The sequence below is a fragment of the Felis catus genome, chromosome A2, assembly GCF_018350175.1.
Source record: "Felis catus isolate Fca126 chromosome A2, F.catus_Fca126_mat1.0, whole genome shotgun sequence".
NCBI lineage: Eukaryota > Metazoa > Chordata > Mammalia > Carnivora > Felidae > Felis > Felis catus.
The window spans coordinates 157327492-157349637 of NC_058369.1; the positions used below are offsets into that span (position 1 = coordinate 157327492).

At 46.3% G+C, this 22146-nt stretch overlaps 3 protein-coding genes and 1 pseudogene across 3 annotated transcripts; 1 reads left to right on the plus strand and 3 right to left on the minus strand.

Annotated features, from left to right (window-relative positions):
- The first annotated feature begins 3110 nt into the window (after positions 1-3110).
- On the plus strand, positions 3111-5695 carry TAS2R41 (taste 2 receptor member 41). The gene is given in 5 exon segments (XM_045052643.1): positions 3111-3129; positions 3585-3767; positions 3770-3898; positions 3901-4310; positions 4313-5695. Coding segments are annotated over 5 exon segments (1035 nt in total). The 3' UTR covers positions 4607-5695.
- Positions 5696-7928: 2233 nt separating this feature from the next.
- On the minus strand, positions 7929-8409 carry LOC111557470 (annotated as a pseudogene).
- A 3483-nt stretch (positions 8410-11892) lies between these two features.
- On the minus strand, positions 11893-12381 carry LOC101082225 (olfactory receptor 2F1-like). Its single transcript, XM_019825968.3, has one exon. The coding sequence runs from the start codon at positions 12379-12381 to the stop codon at positions 11893-11895; it is 489 nt and encodes a 162-aa protein (XP_019681527.2).
- Positions 12382-19043: 6662 nt separating this feature from the next.
- LOC101082481 (olfactory receptor 2F1-like) lies at positions 19044-19985 on the minus strand. Its single transcript, XM_003983180.4, has one exon. It carries the CDS (start codon positions 19983-19985, stop codon positions 19044-19046), a length of 942 nt encoding a protein of 313 aa, XP_003983229.2.
- Between the last annotated feature and the right edge of the window lie 2161 nt (positions 19986-22146).

A 22146-nucleotide genomic window follows, 5' to 3' on the forward strand; every position in this document is an offset into this window, starting at 1 on the left:
GTCTTCCTCCTCCTCCTGTACCTGAGCATGAGCTCAGAGAATGGAATCCCTCCTGGATATCAGTCTCAGCAAAGTCTCCTCAGCCGGATCCTTTGACTTCCAACCCCTCAAGGCTGAAGGTGCAGGGTTCGCCTCCAGCCCCTTACCAGTCTCCGTTCACACTCTTTTCCCACGTGATCTCATCTAATGTAATGGCTCTAAATACCGAGTGTTGATGGCTCCCAAACCTGTTACTCCAGCCATTCTGAGATCCAGACTTATATTTTAATTGTCCCCTTCATGTCTCATTTTAGAGATCTAACAGGTGTCTCAGACTTCACATGGCCAGAACAGACTTCCTCCCAGAAGCATATCCCTCTCAGTCTAACTCCTCTCTGTAGACTGCTCCGTAAATTCTCCAGTGACCGAAGTAAAAATTTGGGATCCATCCTTGATTCCTTTTTTTCTCTCACTCCCGCCATCAGGAAAATCCTACTGAATCTGCCTTCAAAAGATGCCAGCATCTCTTCCCTGCTCACCACTTCCAGTGCTCCCAGCTGAGAGGAAGCTAGCGCCTGCTTGTGCACGGTCTAATGCAGTAGCCTCTGACTGCTCTTCTCTACCCTTGCCCCTCCCCACTTCCATTCTCCAAGTCCTGATCCACAGGATCTGTTTAAAAACAGATTAGGTCATGCTACTCCCTTGTTTAAAACTCTCTAATGGCTTTCTATTATGTGAGGATAACATCCCAAGTTCTTACCATGACCAACATGACTTTCTTGATCTTGCCTTTTAAACAGAGGTTGACATTTCTACCAAGTGCAAAGATTTAATGATAGGAGATTTCAAAGTGAGCTGCTAGTTCACACTATTCAGGTTTTCACAGGCACTGGGCATAAACCTGTCCTGTAACTCCTGAAACCCTTTGATAAAATGAAAAGGTTAGAGAGTAGAAGAGAGAGGATTTTGTGAGGCATAAATACTTGGAAAAGCTATGTGATGAAACGCACTCCATCCTTCACTGAGGAGGACTTAACCTCAAACCTGGTGGTGCTCCAGAGCTTCTGTGGGGCCACTCTCAAATCTTGCCGTGTTACTGCTTCAGTCGGGAGGGATAGTGGGCTAAGTATGGTCTTGTTCCTGCTGGGGGTAGTTAAGATAATGAGAGACAGACTAGCTAACTTTTGGGGCAGAGTCAGGAGAATGTGGCCACATTTGGAGTGTGGGGGCAGGCCTAGGGTACCAGTTTTGGACCCCAAGGGAGAGAGCATATGTGTGCAGGTGTCTTGAGGTTTGACCAACAGGGCTGTTTAGTGGGGTGAGGAAATGCCAGCAGCAATAATTTTGGGGAAAATGTCTAGGAGCTGAGGAAGGAGTCCCAAGGGATCACCCAAAATAAAGATGCTTTCTCCCCATCAAAGGGAATTGTGGGAGAGAGCCCAGTGGGGAGCCTCCAGAGCTCTGAAGTTCCCCAGGAAGGAGCATCAGCATTTAACACGTGCCAGGCCCGGAAGGCACAAGGCTTTGGTTCTAGTCCAAGCAAGACCCTTCCCGCCCCTTTTGCATTCTCCATCTGCATTAGCCAATGCCATCTTGTTATGTAGTTTTTATATATTGGACAGAAATGCCCCATTTCTGGTCTGAGTTGGTTTTGTGACTTGAAGTGATCTCGGGACAACTTAGTTGATAAGAGTGAATAGTCACGTGGCCTCCGGGAATTCTTTTTCTCTGGCAGGAGAAGGTTCTCTCACTGGGTAAAATTAGAAGAGATGGTGGGAGAGAATGAATAAAGTGATGATTCGATAATATTATGAGTTCGGCCAGCTGTGCGTGGCAAAGACTCTACTCGCTCGGGCCCCTCAGCCCGCGTGTCCGCAGAGAATGCCCTCCCCATCCCGTGGGTGTGAAGGAGCAGCTTCTCCCTCTCCAGCTATTCTCCAGCCGTCTTCCTCTCCTGTTTTCTTCAGGACACTGATTACAATGTGAAAGTGTCTTGTTCGTGCACGTGCTTATTTTCAGTTACCTTCCATCAGACTGTAAGTTCCACAGAAGCAGGAATCCCACCTCTTACGTTCGCTTCTCTATTCCCGGTGACAAGAATAGGAGCCCTGTGTGTGTAAGTGCTCAGTAAGTATTTGTTGAGTGAATGAGTCAAAACCGTATGAGTGACGTGGATCTGAGAATAGAAAAAATGCATGTTCACCTACCTTCAGTGAGATCTCTCTCTCTGTTGTGGATTATTCATTTTAGTATAATTATACATTTATGCTGTGGTAGTGACAACTTTCACATTATTTGTATGACTATTTTTCTTAGTTGATTCATACAAAGTCACAGTCCAAAAGGACACACTTACATAAAAACATACTCTTGATTTTTTCAAACAAATGTGGAGAAAGGACAGATTTGAACTACTAAATGGGAAACATTTGACTATGGACCCAGCTGAGACAGTGTGAGTGGAGGATGGGGCAGAGAGAGAGGGAGAGGGAGGATCCCAAGCAGGCTCCGCACTGTCAGCGCAGAGTCCGATGCGGGGCTCAGTCTCACAAACCATGAGATCATGACCTGGGCTGAAATCGAGAGTTGGATGCCTAACTGACTGAGCCACCCAGGAGCCCCCCAGAAAATACTTTTGCTTTTTAATGTGGTCTCATAGGGATCTCTTTTTAATGTTGGTGTTGGAAGACAGGACAACACACATGCCTTGTAAGCTGTGGTGTCTCATTGTGGCAGATAGGCTCTAAGATGGTTCCCCAACTTTGGTATCTGTACCTTTTTGTAACCCACACCATTTGAGCGTCCCTGCAGACTGTGACTTGCTTCTAGGCGACAGAATATGGCAAAAGTGATAGGATGTCCTCCTGTGATTGTACTACACTGTTTAAGACTCCATCCTGCTAGCCAGCTCCCTCTAGAGACTCTCTTTGCTGGCTTGATGGAGTAGGGTGCCATGTTGAAACCTCCCACTTGGCAAAAACAGCCAGTGGCCACCAGGATCTGAGGGAGCCTTCAACTGAGACCCAGCAAGAGGCAGGTGCCCTTAGTTCCACAACCGCAAGGAAATGAATTCCCTCACTGGAACATAAAACTGGTTTAAACCGTTATCAGTCATTCATATCTCAGGGTCCATGAAGGATTTAAGAAGAGGTTTGGTAAAAAGGTGGACCAAAGATTCTGACCTTGAAGGGGATGACTGCTCATATTTGAGGGTGGATGTGTGACAGGGAAGCTTGGCTGGAGACAGACTTCTCTATCATCACTGTTTTGCCCAGGTCTTGGCCATATTAAATGTCTCCTGTACTTGTTGCCTGTACGCTTCATGTCTTAAGAATGATCTGATGGGGAGAGGTGTGTATATTCTCCTGAGGGAGAACTAAGAAGGATAGAACTCAGCTACAGAGACACTGAAAAACTCTCTACATTGATGCTAATGACGGTAGCATGCAGGCAAAACCAGACAAGGCAAATCAGGGGCAGCGGGTAGGCCTCGTGGTAACTGAGCCCACAGGAAATTTGCATCCTCGCTGAGCTGAGCTCACCTTTCCACTGCAGCCCCAGTATCCGCCTTGTGAGCGAACTCTGACTCAGATGCAGAGCCTGAGCACTCTTCTCATGTCCCCAGGAGAGGTCTAAAGAGGGACTGTGTGCGGGGGTAGGGAGGAGGCCAGGGACCAAGGCGCAAGGCACAGGGGTGGTGCCCCGAGCGGCCGAAACGCGGCCAGGGCTCTCAGCCTTCCTCATGCTGCTCTTCGTCCTGCCGTGCCTTCTGGGAATCCTGGCCAACGGCTCGTTGTGCTGGTGCTGGGCCGGGAAGGGCTGCGGCGGGGGAGGCTGCCTCCCTCTGGCATGATCCTCCTGAGCTTGGGCGCCTCCCGCTTCTGCCTGCGGTGGGTTGGAACGGTGAACAGCTTCTACTGGCCGAGTACAGCAGAGGTCCTGCACGGCAGTTCTTTGGTCTCCATGGGGACTTCCTGAACTCAGCCACCTTCTGGTTCAGCTCCTGGCACAGTGTCCTCTTCTGCATGAAGATCACTAGCTTCACCCACCCCACCTTCCTCTGGCTCAAGTGGAGGTTCCCAGGGTCAGTGCCCTGGCTCCTCATGGCTCCTCTCCTGATCTCCTTCAGCGTCACTCTGCTCTTCTTTTGGGGAAACCGTGCTGTGTGTGAAGGATTCTTAATTAGAAAGTTTCCTGGGAACATGACCTTCGGACCGTGGAGCAGGACACTGGAAGTTCACTACTTCTTGCCCCTGAAGCTGATCACCCGGTTAGTTCCTTGCTCTGTTTTTCTGGTCTCAGTTGCACTGTTGATTAATTCTCTGAGGAGGCACACACCGGGAGGATGCGGCTCAGCGCCCACAGGCCACAGGACCCCAGTGCCCAGGCTCACAGCAGAGCTCTGAAGTCGCTCGTCTCCTTCCTCATTCCTGATGCTCTGTCCCTCGCATCCCTGGTCATCGATGCTGCAGGTTTCTTCTCAGAGAGTGACTGGTACTGGCCGTGGCAGATTTTAATCTACCTGTGCGTGTCTGTCCATCCGTTTTTCCTCATCTCCAGCAACCTCAGGCTTCGAGGGGTGTGCAGACAGCTACTGCTGCTGGCCAGGGGCTTCTGGGTGGCCTAGGTGGCACGGTCTCCTTACCCAGACCCCTGGAAGAGACTCAAGGAGGGTGACGGAACCTGTGCCCACTAACACGGAGATAGCTTCCGAGGCAGGTACCTACTGGATTCTACTCTGGGCTTCCTCCTTTGGGAAGGAGAGGAGGGGAGTCAACTCTGGGGATTCTCTGAGCGAGATTCCTTCCTTGGGACACTGTCAAATGGGGCCCACAGGTCCCAGAGAGCCAGTATTGTCCAGAAGTTCAGAATATAAAATTTTGTCTGTTCTCTATTTCATGTCCCCTCTGTTATGTGGCAGCTTCCAGTTAAAGAGTCCTGATTAACAGTACATGTGATCTCAACAGCCTCCCAGGGGATGAAGAGAAAATGTGTCTGTGGCTGAACTGGGATGTGGATGGGGAAGAAGCAGGTCTCTTGAGGATAATGTGTTGGTTACCATGGGAGCCCTGGAGGACAGTAGTTGGGGCCGACAGTGGTCTGGGCTGTGATGTCGCATAGCCCTCCCTTCTGTGCGGATTCTTTTTCTTTCAGCACACTTGGATAATTTGGTTTTAATTTTATGAAGACTCCTGGAAAGTTTCTTTACACAAACCCATCTCTTTTCTTATTATTATTTCCACTGTTCTGCTTTCAGTTTTCCCCCCTCTAAAGTCTCAGTGGCAGCCAGACTTTTTCCATGTTTATTCTTCTTAAGAATCACACATTGTGATTTTCTCTGTCTTCAAATTGTCTCTGGAACTTTTTTTTCTTCCTTGAGCAAAAGTCACAAAGTCACATGTAATTTGAATAAACATGTACTTCTAGTTCTGAAAAACAAAGACTCAAGAGTTTCACTTAGTTTGCATCCCAAAACCATTTAACCTCTTAATTTTTTTTTTTTTTTTTTAAGAGAGAGCATGTGTGCTCAAGCAGGGGATGGGCAGAGAGAGAGCACGAGAGAGAATCTCAATCTAATCTCCACTGATTTAAAATGCTACCTTTTGGGGCGCCTGGGTGGCGCAGTCGGTTAAGCGTCCGACTTCAGCCAGGTCACGATCTCGCGGTCCGGGAGTTCGAGCCCCGCGTCAGGCTCTGGGCTCATGGCTCAGAGCCTGGAGCCTGTTTCCGATTCTGTGTGTCTCCCTCTCTCTCTGCCCCTCCCCCGTTCATGCTCTGTCTCTCTCTGTCCCAAAAATAAATAAACGTTGAAAAAAAATTTAAAAAAATGCTACCTTTTATCGTGACTAAATTCCTATATATTTTGGGGTACTTCCTTTCTGTTCCGTTTTGCTACTGTGCTACTTTGGTATAATCATGTGCCAGTACCACAGCATTTTGACTATTTTAGGTTTATGATATTTGAATGACTGGTGAACTAGTCTTTCTTCATTAATCTTTTCTAACTTTCTTGGCTATAGTAGTGTCTAGTCCCAAACAATTCCTTTTTAAGAAAATTATGTTGGATACTATTAACTGTATAATTCAACATGAGGAGAAATACATATCCATGATGTCGAGTCTTCTTCTATTCAAGAATATGGTATGCTTTTCCATTTATTGAAGATTATTCAAGATTTATTCAGTCGGTTAAGTGTCTGACTCTTGATCTGACATCAGGTCATGATCTCACAATTGATTGTGAGATGGAGCCCCGTGTTGGGCCCCGAATTGGGCTCTGAGTTTGGTGTGGAGCCTACTTAAGATTCTCTCCCTCCCTCTCGCTGTGTCCCTCCCCACACGCTCTTCCCCCCACCCAAAACAAAACAAAATAAAAAACTATTCAAGATTTCTTTGATTACTTTCAGTAGTGTTTTAATTTTTTAAAATACAGGTCTTACACAACGTGATGTGAATTCTTTTAGGTGTAATTAACCCTTTATGCCTTAGTTTCCTGACATATTCACCGAGGTGATAGCAGCTGTCTCAGAGTAATTGCGAAGATTGATGTAGGCAGTATATGTGCACGACACATTAGTATTGATCGTAACTTGTTAAGAGTAATTCTAGTGTTGCATAGTTAATATTATTTAAAAAATTATACTCTGTATCTGCATCAGCACAAAAAGAGTAGAGAAACCTGAGTATGGCAAGGACATTTCTAGCCACCAGGAAAGACCAGTGTTTCTGTTTCTTTCTTTGACTCCTCTTGTTTTGTTTTTTTCTCATTCTTTAAATTTTTTTTTTAACTGCTAAATTAGGCCAACACGGTAAGTGTGAGTGAGCTAAAGAAAAACCGTCTGTGGTGGCTAAGAAATCACTGAGAAGGGCCTCTGATGCTGAAGGAGGCCACCAGAGGCTCACTAGGGGGTGTGACTCTGAGAATAGTTCAGTTAAGTAGCTTTTTTTGGTTAAGTTTTTATTTAAATTCCAGCTAGTTAACACACAGTGTAATATTAGCTTCAGGTGTACAATATAGCGTTCTATCTTCCGTACATCACCCGGTGATCATCGCGACAAGTGCCCTCCTTAGTCCCCATCACCCACTTCACCTCCCCTACCCCCCACCTCCCCTCTGGTAACCATCAGTTTGTTTTCTGTAATTAAGAGTCTGTTTGTTGGTTTGTTTCTCTTTTTACTCCTTTGTTCATTTGTTTCTTTTTTTTTAATTACAAAATTTTACTTTTTTTAGTTGTGCAAACAGGGTACATGTTTAAGAGGGCTGATGGAGGGCGCCTGGGTGGTTCAGGTCGTTAAGCATCCGACTCTTATTTTCAGCTCAGGTCATGGTCTCACAGTTTGTGAGTTCAAGCCCTGCCTCGGCTCTGCGTTGGCAGACAGTGTGGAGCCTGCTTGGGATTCCCTCTCCCTCCCTCTCTCCCTCTCCCTCTCCCTCTGTCTCTCCCTCTCCCTCTCCCTCTGTCTCTCCCTCTCCCTCTCTCTCTCTCTCCTCCCTTCCCTCTCCCTCTGTCTCTCCCTCTCCCTCTCTCTCTCCTCCCCTCCCCTCCCCTCCCTCTCCCTCTTCCTCTCCCTCTCCCTCTCCCTCTCCCTCTCCCTCTCCCTCTCCCTCTCCCCCTCCCCCTCCCCCTCCCCTCCCCCTCCCCCTCCCCCTCCCCCTCCCTCTCCCTCCCCTTCTCTCTGCCCATCCCCTGCTCATGCATATATGTGCACTTTCTCTCTCTCAAAATAAATAAATAAACTTAAAAAAAAAAGAGGGCTGATGGTGAGAGAGTGTCATCACCCCATACATTTAAAAGATAAATGAGCAGGACATTACAGACTGTACTTGGTTATGGGTACCCCCTCCCCGCCAAATCTCCCTGGATTGAAATGAGCTCATCTGCTGATGGGCAGATGGGCTATATTTGCTGACATCCTGGGTTAGCTTTCTGCCACACTGACAGAGACTCTCAGGACACACAGTTCACGCTCCTGGCTGGGAATCCACCCTGAGGGAGAAGGTAAGCAGACACTGACACGGCTGGGCCAGCCTGGCCCTCGTTCCTCCGGCAGTGTCCACACCGAGCATCAGAGCATTTGTAGAAGGTGGTCACCAGCTCGTCTGCAGAGTGGGTCTGAAGCTGCACGAAATAGGCACACGGGTGTTCGCAGTTAGGATGTAACTCTGCAGGAGAGTCAACATTCTCCCAGGCAGCTGCTCCACACGCATATCCTCCACTGATTTCAGCTTTGGATTCCTCCGATTTTTTACCTTGCGGGTGATGTGCATGTAGGGGCAGGTGTCGCAGGCGAACTGGTAGCGGTGCTGTCCTCCTGCATGATGGGTCCATTGCCTCGGCTGGGGCAGAAGCAGCCTGGTGGCCGACTGCCGTTCAGGGCGTCCGCGGCCCGTGCGGCCTCTGGGTACTGGGGTACTGACACTGAGCCCATCTCAAGCCCACTGTTTCGTTTCTTAAATTCCCCATATGAGTGTATTCATGTTATTTGTCTCTCTCTGACTGACTTATTTCACTTAGTACTTAAGTAGCTTTTGACATCAGCTAAGGGAGGCAAAAAAAAAAAAAACTATTTTGTTTTTTCTTTGAAGACATAAAGGGGAAAGAAGAAAACCATAAAGGGAATAGTAAGAGTTACTAAATATTAGCTGTTATCTTTAAACTTTATTCTATATTATGTGCTGTCATGTTGCTATATTGAGCTGTTCTATTGAGGAAAGAAACGAAAAGACTAAGAAAATGTACTGGAGACCAGATTGAATCAATGAGAAATCAGACTGGTTGCCGGACCTTGGACCATGTGCTAGGCCTTCCACAGCCCTCTTCTGGTAGGTAGTGCTTCCTAAAGGACAATCCTGTTCTGTGGTGTTAGCAAAGCTTAGCTAAAACCCATCTTATCAACCAGTGGCAAATATCACAGCTCACTACTAAAGATTTTATGAAAGAAATTTTGTAAAATTTAAAAACACAACGCCAAAAAATACATGTCAGGACGTGTTAACCTTTTGGGGGGCTGCAGACTGTTTGCGAATGTATTCGATTGGCAGATATTTTTGGAGTGCCTACCTGTAGGCAGCTCTCTGTGCTGAAGATAAAGTAGTGAGCCTTGTAGATGTCATTTCTGTCCCCATGGTGTTTACGATCTTGTGGGGAGTCAAGGGCCGGCCAGGTGTCTATTCATATAAACGAGCACATCATTACAAATCCCTCAGGAGGTGATAACACTGTGGATGAGATGTCATTTGAACACACAGGTCCAGGTGCCTGTAGACCCGGAAACCTGTCCGTGAGTTCCAGGCTGAGGATTCTGCTCTCTTGTGGTATTCCTGGTCGTGTGATTGTGTGAAGCAAAGAGTGCTGTACTCTTTGTACAGGGAGGGTTTTTGTTTTGGATGGGAGAGATTAGTTTAGTGCTGTCCTGGCAAAGCAGGGAGGTCTTGCCATAGGGATCCTCTATCATGTAAATTCCCAGGTCTGCTCAGAATGGCCACAGAACAATGTTCCCTCATGCCCATTTACTCCCTCCTTTGACTCTGAGTGACTCTAGAAATACTCTACTAATAGAGTTACCACCTTGGAACTGGGTTTTGCTCTCTTAGACTTCATGCATTGATTTGTTCTCCATGAAAAAAGATAAAGTATCAAGGCTTTGCCAGGCTAGTGCCTTTGGTGAGGCTCATACCTGTTTTGTGAGTCAGTGTTAGAAAAGCAAACTCCAGATCCCTCCTCAACCAGGATGGGACCTGTCTAACCAGAGGGTTGCCTCTTGAGACATGGCCTGAAATCAGAAAAGCAGGGTTGTTATCAGAGGTGACGCTTACAGAAACACCAAGTAAGGTCTGTTTATTTTTGCTCAGTCTTCAGAGTGTTACTCAGATGGCATGGTTATCTTTTTATTAAAAAAAAATAAAAGGGGGTGCCTGGATGGCTCAGTCAGTTGAGCGGCCGACTTCGCCTCAGGTCGTGATCTTGCGGTTCTTGAGTTCGAGCCCCGTGTCGGGCTCTGTGCTGACAGCTTGGAGCCTAGAGCCTGCTTCAGATTCTGTGTCTCCCTCTCTCTCTGCCCCTCCCCCGCTCATGCTCTGTCTCTCTCTCTCTCTGTCAAAAATAAATAAACATTAAAAAAAAATTAAAAAAAAAAAAAGGAAAGCAGAAGGCACTTTACAGTTATACCCTTCGTTCAAGTCTCAACCTCAAGATGTATTCACTTTTAACATTCCCTTGTGCTTTAAAAAACTTCTGGTCTATATTCTTCCCAATTCTTTGGTCTTTGAAACCTGCCTTATCTACCTGGTCTGCGAAGTCTGCCCAAATGAGAGGAAGTTGAATTACAAAAAATTGTTTCACTTACTGCCTCTAGTTAAGCGCTAAATAGAGACTTTGTCAGACAAAAAGAAGACAAAGTTTGTGCTATTTGTTTTGTCTCAGGACTAACAGTCCTGTGCAGAGGAAGAGGACAGCTTCTGGAATACGTATCACATGTGTCAATGCCCCATATTAGAAACTCTGCTATCTTTTCACAGCCTCTAAAGCACGTTCCTTGGCCTTGTTTTCAAAGCCCTACCAAACCGTCTTTCCAGCCTCACTTCCGCCTCATTACTCCTCAGAATGAAGTCTTTGCTCTAACCAAACTGGTTTGCTCACTCTTTCCCAGACAGACCTCAGTTTTTTCTACCTCTTCACTTGGTTTCTATGGTTCCTCCACTCACCAAAAATGAACCTATCTTTCGACTCCCTCAACTGTCCAAATTCAACCATTTCCTAAAGCCCCATTTAATTTTTTCTTCCACTTCAATCCCTTTGCAAACTACCCAGATTTTTTCCCCCTTCATGGGGTAATTTCATGAATTCCATGGGTTTTTTGAACCTGCATCTTGTATTTGGTAATTAAGCAAATATCTCCTTAGTTGTGTTTTTTGCATTGTTGGATTATGTTGTGATTTCTTTTTTTCTTTTTTGGCACGTATCTCTTATCTTTTCAAATAGTCTCCCGGTTGGGAGGAAGGCTCTCCTGTTGACTTCGTGTGTCTCTTGCAGCACCTGGCATGGCGTATGGCACACAAATCTATTCACCTATTGATATTTCTTTCTGAGACCTGCATCGTGTCCCAGGCCCATGATGCTCTCTGCTCTTGAGAGGAGGAGGTTGGGATGATAAGTGTTGTGAGGAAGGGCTTCAGGCTGGGCACGGAGGAGGTGTTCATTAAAAGTGGTGTTTGGTGGGGTGCCTGGGTGACTCAGTCAGTTGAGCGTACTACTTCAGCTCAGGTCATGATCTCACGGTTTGAGTTTGAGCCCCGTGTCGGGCTCTGTGCTGACAGCTCAGAGCCTGGAGCCTGCTTCCGATTCTGTGTCTCCTTCTCTCTCTGCCTCTCCCCTGCTCATGCTCTTGTCTCTGTCTCAAAAATAAAGATAAACATTAAAAATAAATAAATAAATAAAAAATAAAAGTGGTGTTTGGTGATTGACTGCAGATGGCAAAGTTGACATTTAGGCCAGTGGTGAAAGTGGCCTTGGGCATTATATGCTCATGTTCACACAGTCAGTGGATGTGTAACATTTCTGATGGGTGTAAACTGCTTTTGAATCTTGTTGAGAACAGCCAGAGCTACAAAGATTTCAGAACTTAAGTCACTGCTTATATATGCCTTCAAAAACAAAGAGTACATTTTACACACACACACACACACACACACACACACACACACACGCACAGTTGCACAAATGCTTTATCCCTTAGTACAAGCTTTGCTGTCCTTAGAAGACAGCCTTCTCTTTCCACTTTTGAGTTCGTCTGTATCTGGCTGTAACACAGCCGAGTTCCTACCCAGCATTCATCTCTGGGCGTCAGCAGCACTACTGTGCTAAAGCCCACCCTTACAGCCTGCTATGTATGATGTCCACATGGGCCACGTGGTCAGCACATGTACCCACGGGTGGGCAGGTACATCATGACCACTGTCTCCACCACGGAACTCACTAGGCCTATAAGCCAAGAGACCACTGCTACGGAGCACAGGGGGGCACAGACAGCCACGTAGTGGCCATAGGCCATAGCAGCCAGCAGCAGGAACTCGGTACCCCCCAGGGCCAGTGAGAAGAAGAGCTGAGTCCCACATCGGGTGAAGGAGATGGTCTTCTTCTCCAGGAGGAACTGCACCAGCATCTGGGGGACCCCACTAGAGGTGTAGCAGATGTCCACCACTGAGAGGTTGCAGAGGAAGAAGTACATGGGCAGGTGCAGCCGCGCGTCCAGCCCAATCAGGAGGATGATGAGCCTGTTGCTCAGCAGGGTCAGCAGATAGGCGGCCGCAAACAGGACAAAGAGTCCAGCCTGGGTCTGCCTGTCACTGGAGAGCCCCAGGAGGACAAACTCACTTTCCCAGGTCAGGTTGTCCCTCCTCATGGAGCAGGGGGGCCAGGCTGCTGGGGGAGGAGGTGGCTTAGAGAAGCCAGAATCAATGAGAATTTGCAACAAAGGGCTTTCTGTGGGACTGCAAGAACTTGTACATTTTCCCCATTAGACTCTGAACTTCTTCAAATCATGGATCTTTTATGATTTTTATTTTCATGCAAAGATTCCTAAAAAATGTTTCACAGTATGAGTACACAAATAAGAAAAAGTTGAAAGTAGTGGCCTTGAGGATAATTCTGTGATCCTAAGATGTAGGACGTGTGCTCTGGACTTCCTCCTTGTCATTACTCCTCACGCTGGAGCTCGTGGTTCTTCCTGTTTCTCCCATAAGCCAGGCTGCGTCAGTGACAGAAAACATCACTCACTTGGTTCTCAGTGTACTGATTAATCAGGCTTATTCCTAGGTTGATAAGATCAGGACCTCATTGTACAACATTATGCTCACTGTAATTATGTCCCAACTTCTTGAGATGATGCTATTTCCTTGGTGAAATGCTGGCATTTATTTGAATGTTAAAGTAAGTGGTTTATAAAAGATGAATGTATATATCACTCACTTGCAACCAGAACGTTTGGAACCTGATGGTGCCCACAGATGAAGTCAGTAAGGGAGTGCCTCTGAAACCCTTTGAACTTTGTTATGTGTAAATCCTTCTGTGACAGCAGAGACAGGTGTACCCTTGGAACACCTCCCTGTTTACTTTGCTGGTCTTTAGCTTCTATCAAAGGGTAAAGATGCTATTTTTTCCCTTAGTACAAATGAAATGTACTAAGCAATTTTATCGCCTTTATTTCTCTGTTTGTTAATAGCAAGTCCCTCTAGTACCATTGTCATGTCTACATTACGTGTCTGTGCAACATGGCGGAAGGAGATAGTGCTATTAGGTAGTACAGGGGTGAGGAGAGACCACGGGGACATGGAGAAGAGTCTGCTGCTGGAAAAGCCCATTTGAGTGCCCACTGGGGAAGCTTGAGAAGGAAGGGAAACTCCAGGCTCTAGGGTTTGACTGTGAAAATCCCACAGGACTCACGGTGGCCACACATCGAGATCACCTGGCACACTCGGAAGACTCCAAAAGCCCATGCCGTACTCCAAAGCAATTAAGTCACAATCTCCAGATATTAGTATGTCCGTACCTTTTCACGTTTCTCAAACAAACAAAATGTGGAGCTAAATTTGAGAACCACTGCTTTAGTTGGGACCTTTTAATCTTATTTTTGAAGACTCAATACATGTTCTTCTGGGGAGAGGAATATGTTTTGAGACAAACCTAGAAGGGTTTTTGAGGAGGAAGGAACTTTTGGGCTGAGCTTCTCATTCTTTGAAAAAGTTGAGGCCAAGAGAGTATAAATAATTTGCCTCAAATTCCACTGAATCAGTGAAAACGTGATCCTTGATAGCTTGCCTTTTTGTGTGTTGGGTCTTCCCTTAGTCTTACTTCCTTAGGTCTTGTCCCCAAACGATGTTTCAGAATATTTTAGACCCAGGGAAGTAGTAGTAAATATCCAATGAGATATTAGGTAGTACAATGAGATAATGTGTGGGAAAGCCCTCATAAATTTCAGAGCATTATCTAACTGAAAAGGATCTGTATCACAGATATGAAAGATGGGTCATAGAATGCAATGAAATGGAAATGAAAACAATTCAACCCAAGTTTTTCTAACAAGGCTTGAAGATAGAGCTCATGGGTGGATGGGGGTGAAAAGGGCAAAGCAGGTGGACACCACCCTCTGTCTCTCCTACCTGGTTGGAACCTACTCCTTTCGTTCTTTCAGTCCTTCTGTGACCAGAAGGTGTCACTGTGGAAAATGCTAAGAACAGAGACTGGCTTTGGCAGGGCACCCTGCTGGTTTTCTGAGCCCTGCACCTGGGATAGAGCCCCAGTTTTCCACAGAACCTATTTCCTTCATCAATGCAGTAAGCAGCCAAATGTTACTCCCCCGATGCGGTTCCTGAGTGCCCAGAACAGCAACTAAAACTCTCTCCATGGAAGGGAATAAAATGCAAAACGAGAGAGAACGCAGAAATGACAGAAAAACTGGAAGGAACTTTCAGGATCATCATTTCAACCTTGTCATTTTACAAATGAGGACACTGAGGCTCAGGAACAGAAGGCGTTTGTGTGAGCAAAGCCAGGAGCAGGGCTGGAACTGGATGTGGAATCGGAGGACCACGTTCCCATGTTCTTCCCTCTACATCATATTGTGTTATCATGTGGAGCACACAGTGTATCACAGCAGCTAGTGGGGAGCAGCATCACTGCAAATGATGTGTGGGACAGGTGAGATTTATGGGGGAGGGCAGTCAGGCAAGGTGTGATGTTTTAGGATGCGGCTCCCTGGGGACGTCAAGCTGCCACGACGTGATGTAACGTAGGGAAACTGGCTGAAGAGCAGTTCAGAGAGGCAGGCGGACTGGTGGCCCAGTTCGTTAGGCCAGCTGGCCTCCTTCCATTTCATCCAAGAGGAAAATACTCACCCCCTAGTTTAGTCAGAGTATGGAGCCCACACACCAGGACTCTCAACTTTCTCTGCAGCCAGGAGGTAGAATTGGAAGAGCACCTCCACTGTGCCTGAACTTCTTACTTTCCTTTTATGACTTCTAACAAACTAACTGCTTGAAGGGTAGACAGGGTGTTTTCTTGTCGTACCCCTTTCTCATTTCCTTTTTTTTTCAATTTTTTTAAAAAATTGGTTTTGAAGGAGAGAGAGAGAGAGACAGAGCATGAGCGGGGGAGGAGCAGAGAGAGAGGGAGACACAGAATCCGAAGCAGGCTCCCGACGCGGGGCTTGAACTCACGAACTATGAGGTTATGACCTGAGCCAAAGTCGGATGCCCAACCAACTGGGCCCCCCAGGCGCCTCACCTCTTTCTCATTTGTAATGGAGACTGGCATATAGAGTTGGTCGGCTGGCTGAATGAACATCATAGTGAAGAGTGGTTTTAAAATTCATTCTCTCATCCATGAGCTCAGTATAGAACCTTCCTATTGATGTTTTCAGAGAGTTCACTCTGTAATAGCATCTCAAGAATAGCTCCACTCAGAAGGGTCTCTTGTGGGACCAGTTTTTCCTCCTGATTAGTAAGTGCCCTTCAAATACACTGAGTCTCTCTTGGAAGAGACAAGGGCCAGGGGCACATGGGTGGCTCAGTCGGTTGAGCGTCTGACTTTGGCTCAGGTCATGATCTCTTGGTTTGTGAGTTTGAGCCCCCCGTAGGGCTCTCTGTTATCAGCGCAGAGATCTTCCTCCACTTCAGATCTTCTGTTCCCCACCTCTTCCCTGCACCTCCCCCCTCTCTGCACCTTGCCCACTCATGCTCTCTCAAAAATAAACATTAAAAAAATAAAAATAATAAAGAGACAAGGGCCACATTTTTGTTTTTTAAATTCTGAAAGTCAAACAATAAGGTAAGTAGGAAAATATTTTGGACCTACTACCTTCTTTTTCCAACTTGTAATTTAGTGAATTGGTGTCTTCTTTGGATAAACTAGATGTCTGCCCTCCTGCCACAAACAATACAAGTATTATTCTGTATACAGAAGGTATGTTTTCATTATTAGGATTAGAGGATGTCTTAATAGATTATTGTCCCTACTATATTGTACTTTAATAAAGGATTCTAGCTCAACCCGTAAAGAAGGGACATCATTGCTTTTGGTTGACTCCTTTCAAATTTTAACTGGTTTTATGAAAAAGAACCTCCATATACAAAGCTTGCTCATTCAGTGATCTTGGTGATCATTTTATAGCCTGGCTATGTTAGAAAGTGTGCTAGGATATCTTGCTGCTCAGTGGTAGATGTTCCGTAGATACATGATGAAGATAAAGGAAAATATATTAAATTACAAGTGCTTGTGATTTATTCTTTCTCACCTAAAAAAGAACTCCTGAGGTTTCTTTGCTGTGCAGAATGTAGGCACTGGCCAAAGGGCAGGCAAACACCTAACCATGGAGGCAGTGGCGAAAGGAAAAGATAATTTGTTTATTTGGGGAGAGAACTTAATAGTTACAGGAGGATCTAAAAGTGAGAGTTAAAACATTTTGACTGGAGATGGGGCTGAGTGCCTTATATCTCACATGGGCATGGGAGCAGGGAAGGAGGAAGGCTGATGAAGGCGGCTGGTCGTGATAGGGGAGAAGGAGGTGGGCAGGGGCTGAGGGAGGGGAAGGAAGCAGAGAGGGTCTTAAATAAAAAAATAAAAAAAAAATTTTTGCTGGACATTTCTCCAAAGAAGATCTACACGTGGCCAACAGGCACATGGAAAGATGCTCAGCATCATTAGTCACTAAGGACATCCAAGTTAAAGCAGAGTGGGACATCATTTCCTACCCACTGGGACTGCTGTAATCAAAGAAACAAAACTAAGTGTTGGGAGGATGTGGAGAAGTTGGAGCCCCCCTTCATTGTTGGTGGAAACATATGATGGATCAGCTGTGGTGGCCAACACTTCGGCAGTTCCTCAGAAACGTTAATCATACGGGCGCCTGGGTGGCTCAGTCTGTTGCGTTTCCAACTCTTGATTTTGGCTCAGGTCGTGATCTCACAGCTTGTGAGTTTGAGCCCCACTTGGGGCTTGATGCTGACAGCCGGGAGCTACTTGCGATCCTCTCCCTCTGTCTCTACTTCATTCCCTCTCAAAAACAAACAAACAAACAAACAAACAAGCAAACAAACAAACTTAAAAAAAAAGTTAAACACAGAATTGCCATATGATCCAGCAGTTCCATTCCAAGGTATATGCTCCAAAGAATCAAAAGCAAAATTCAAACAGAAATGCTCACGTGGACATATAGCAGCACTATTTTAACTATTAGTTAGAAATAACCCAAACACCCACTACCTGGTGAATGGGGAGGTGTGGGGGGGGGGGGAAGAAAATGTGTTTGTTTCCATACGGTGGAATACTATCCAGCCATAAAAAGAAACGAAGCACTGTGTTCTGTGCTACAAAACCATTACGCTACGTGAAAGAAGGCAGGCACAAAAGGTCACGTATTGTTATGATTCCATTTCTGTTAAAGTGTCTAGAGTGGGCAAATCCATAAAGACAGAAAGCAGATCGGGGGTTCCCAGGGCCTGGGTGGAGGGAGGAATGGAGAGGGACTTGTTAAAGGGTCTGAGGTGCCCTTTTGGGGTGATGAAAATGTTTCAGAACTGGATAGACATAAGGTTGAACAACGTGGTGAATATACTAAATGCCACTGAATTGTATACTTAAAAATGGTACAAATCATGAATCCTGTGTTATGTGAATTCTATCTCAATTAAAAAAAAGTTGTACTAAGAATTTAAAAAGGTACTCCATTCTCCTCCTCTGCAGCTTTTTGGCATTTTCTCAGCAGGGTGATTAGAAGTTTGCATTGTTCTCAGTTTATGGGTTTTTGTTGTTGTTTGTGGGTAAGACCAACCAGATACCTGTAATATTTAGGTAAGAGATGCTTTATTTTAATTTTTAAGTGTTGTTTTAAATACTTTCCTGGACAAACCTAGCACTGTTTCACTTTCTGGGTTAGGATATTGAGAGCTCAGTCACTGATTGTGTATCACCAGAGTGGGGCAAAACTAGAAACAGATTCTTTCCTTGCTGAGTGGCTCGCTCGGCTCCCCTCTGATGGGGTGTGGCACGATAGTCCAGCAGGAATTCTGAATACAGCTCTGTTTTGGGAAGAGTATATCCTTAGACCTGAGTGTGTAGAAAGTACATGTTTGAGGTCCCGAATGCTTGACTTGCGGGCCAGCCATTTGCCACCACTGCAAGGCCAAGGGCGTGGAGGCATGCCGAGGGGTGTTCACGTGCCGCACGCACCGTCTAGTCCTGCTTTTCAGGGTTTGTGGGGAGAGTTTCTATGACTTTGGCCCCAAGTCCCTTGTGAATTCCCCACCCTACTGAGCTGGGTTGGGCCCAGGCATGTGTGAGTCACAGGGGTGACCTTTGCACCTCTGGCCTAAAGCCCGTTTGATCCTTTGGGCACAGTGAATTTTGTAGATTACAGCTCCCTCCTCCCATCCCTTTTGCAGAAAAGCTTAGACATGCAGTTGTAGATTTTAGAAGGAAATATACTTTCTTGGCCTAAATTTTGTGCACTGCTGTGACTTCTGATTTCATCTTCCTTTCTAATTCATATATGCTGGTATATCTTTTTAAAGTTTTTTTTTTTTTTTTTTTTAATTTTTTTTCCACGTTTTTATTTATTTTTGGGACAGAGAGAGACAGAGCATGAACAGGGGAGGGGCAGAAAGAGAGGGAGACACAGAATTGGAAACAGGCTCCAGGCTCCGAGCCATCAGCCCAGAGCCTGACGCGGGGCTCGAACTCACGGACCGTGAGATCGTGACCTGGCCGAAGTCGGACGCTTAACCGACTGCGCCACCCAGGCGCCCCAATGCTGGTATATCTTTTTAATTTATTTTTTCCATTTAGTTTTCCAGTGGGTGTATTTGTAAATTGTAATTCAGATTTTTAGAAGAAGTCAGGGACCAAAAATCAAGTCCAGGGATACAGTCCATTTCCCAGTTCCTCAAAAGATAGTGGTGCAGATTGGGGTCTCCCTACCTGCTCCCTTATAAACACGCATATGCTATGCCAGAGCGCCCACTCCAAGGTCCACGGGCTTCCGAGTGAGGCCTCTTATGACAAAGCTGCGTGCTAAAGTTTTGATTCAGAACTCCTCATCAGAACTCGACTCAGAGCAGCTTTCATCTCGTTGTTCCGTAGACTGTAGATGAGCGGATTCAACATGGGGGTCATCACAGCATAAAAGAGCGTCACCACCTTGTCCTGCTCGGCTGAGGCTGTGGAGTGGGGCTGCATGTAGGTGACCAGGGCCATCCCGTAAGACATGGAGACCACGGTGAGGTGGGAGGCACAGGTCCCGAAGGCCTTGCGGCGTCCCCCAGTGGAGCGGATCCGCAGGATGGCTGCCACGATGTAGGTATAGGACAGTGAGACGAGGCAGCATGGCACCAGCAGCACCACCACGCTGGAGGCCAGCATGACCACCTGGTTGAGGGTGATGTCCACGCAGGCCAGGCGGACGAGTGCCAGCGTCTCACAGGCCACATGGTTCAGCACATGGTGCCCACAGGTAGGCAGACGCATGGTGACCACCGTCTCCACTGTAGAATTCACCAGGCCTACAAGCCAAGAGACAGCTGCCAGGCCTGTGCAGCACCTCGGGCTCATCACTGCCACGTAGCGCAGGGGGTCACAGACAGCCACGTAGCGGTCATAGGCCATAGCGGCCAGCAGCAGGAACTCGGTACCCCCCAGGGCCAGTGAGAAGAAGAGCTGAGTCCCACATCGGGTGAAGGAGATGGTCTTCTTCTCCAGGAGGAAGTGCACCAGCATCTGGGGGACCCCACTAGAGGTGTAGCAGATGTCCACCACTGAGAGGTTGCAGAGGAAGAAGTACATGGGCAGGTGCAGCCGCGCGTCCAGCCCGATCAGGAGGATAATGAGCCCGTTGCCCAGCAGGGTCAGCAGATAGGCAGCCGCAAACAGGACAAAGAGTCCAGCCTGGGTCTGCCTGTCGCTGGAGAGCCCCAGGAGGACAAACTCACTTTCCCAGGTCAGGTTGTCCCTCCTCATGGAGCAGGGGGGCTGGGCTGCTGGGAGAGGAGCAGAGTCAGAGAGGGCAAGTAAAGGTCAGACTTTAGGAGTCAGGGATTAAGCCATGAGCCAGGACTTGAGCCGCAGTAGGGACACCTACCCTCCTGTTCCCTTAACCTAGGTGCTTAGGGAGAATGCAGTGAAAGAGCCGAAGGAAGGGGCACCTGGGTTCTCAACTAGACTGTGAGGTTCTCAGGGTTATAGTCCCTATTCTGATCATCCTTTTGTGGCTAGGATCCAGCACAGTTACAGTTACATAGGAAATCAGTCACTGTAGAAGGAAAGATAGAGGACAAAAAGTGGTGGAGAAAGGGTAGAAGGAAAGACAAAAAAGAATGTAAAAGAAAAAGAAAAACCAAGGAAGAAAAGTTTGGAAATCGGAAAAGGAGGAAAGAAAGTGGAAGATACGGAGGAGAGCAGGATGTGGTTTTAAGCCACAGCCTCTGTGTGTGCCAAGGACCTGTGCTGGACACCAGACACCTGTCTGTGAGCAAGATTGAAGCAGGAATCCTGCTTTCTTGGTTCTTATAACTTAATCAGGGACACCAAGATTAAATTAATAATTATAAAAATTAATTATAATTGTGCTAAGTGCTTTGAAGAAGAACAAGGTTACTAGTTGGTAAATTAAATTTGTGGCTGTAATTAAATTACCACTGATTATGTCTTCTCAATAATGTGCAATTTACATAGTAAGTTGCAGACATTTATTTAGATGTTCAAGTAAATGATTAACAAAATAATGTAATGAAGGCCTTTGGAAACCAATGATACATATTACTGCTGATACAGACTGACTGAAATCCACTGAATCTTTTGGGAGGAATGAATTCTCCTTTCTCAGCTAAGATTGTGGTGGATTTTCTCCCTTCCAACGTGCTGACTGGCCCCGTGTAAAAACAGATTTAAATGTAATCTGAAGGTGTATTTCCTGTTCTTAAAATAGTTAAGAAATCAATTAACTTAATTATTAAAAATACTTATGGAGTATATGGAGTACTATGTTTTCAACCACCTTCCGGCATATAATGCCTTTCAACGTTAAGAATTTGTGTTTAGAAAATCAGCAGTGCAACAGAATCAAATAAGAAACTTTGAAATTGGATCTTGGTAAAATCCGTGACAATCAAGACAACTGAACAGAGGACAAAAGGAATACATCAGTGTTAAGAAAACCAGCTTGGAGCCACAGAATCAAATATAATAGAGCTGAAAGTCGTAATCCAATTGAGATGTCCTCTGGCTGGAAACCGTGGCCCGCGAGAGAGCAGGGAACCAGGGTGGAGCAGGCCTCCCTCGCCTTCCCTTCAGCCCTGGTCCCAGAGTGGCTGGAAGGCATCACTGTCGAAACTAAAAATAGAAACTGACTTTAGATTCTCAGGGTTGGTGACCTGGTTGTAGAGCCAGAGGATGGTGGCTGGGTTCTGAGCACCACCCCAGGGAGCCTGTGGCTGCCCACCAAGCTGGGTCCTTGTATCAGCAGAGGAGGTAACTCTGCTCTGATATATGATCTGTAGGCTGCCAGGCATCCAGAATTCTCCCCTTCAGAGTCACTGCCATGGATCCAGATTCCCTTCGGAAGAACCCTGTTGCTATATAAGAAAATGAAGCATGTAAGAAGTGAAGGAACCATAGAGATCATGGATTCCATCCATTTCATTTTATGGACAAGGAAGCCAAGGAACAGGAGTAAGGTGGTCGGTCCAGGTATCAGATTTCCCTAGGAACCATGCTGGAACCAGATTTAAGTCTACACTGCACATTCTCAGCTCTCCCTGAGCCAGGGAGTGAGGGGTCGGAAGGAAGTTGTGGAAGGCAATGGACTAGGAAGGGAGGCACCTGAGGAATCTTAGATGGGAGGCCCAGGACAGCTCTCTTGCCATGTAGAGAAATACTGTGTAGTGAGTGTGAAAATCTTTGAATGAGAAATCAAGGGATCCGAGTTCTAGTTTGCCTCTTCCATTAGCTTGCTGTGTGCCCTGGGCAAGTTACTTGACCTCCCTGAGCCTCAGTTTCTTCATTTGAAATGTGGGACAAATAATAATGCCTATTTCACAATATCTTGAGTAAGATCAAATGAAGAAATTAACGTGAATGTGCTTTGTAAAGGACTAAATAAACATAACTGGCTGTTGTTATT

Excerpts from the sequence above, each read along its gene's own strand:
- LOC101082225 (XM_019825968.3), bottom strand. The coding sequence starts at position 12,381 with ATGAGGAGGGACAACCTGACCTGGGAAAGTGAGTTTGTCCTCCTGGGG.
- LOC101082481 (XM_003983180.4), bottom strand. The coding sequence starts at position 19,985 with ATGAGGAGGGACAACCTGACCTGGGAAAGTGAGTTTGTCCTCCTGGGG.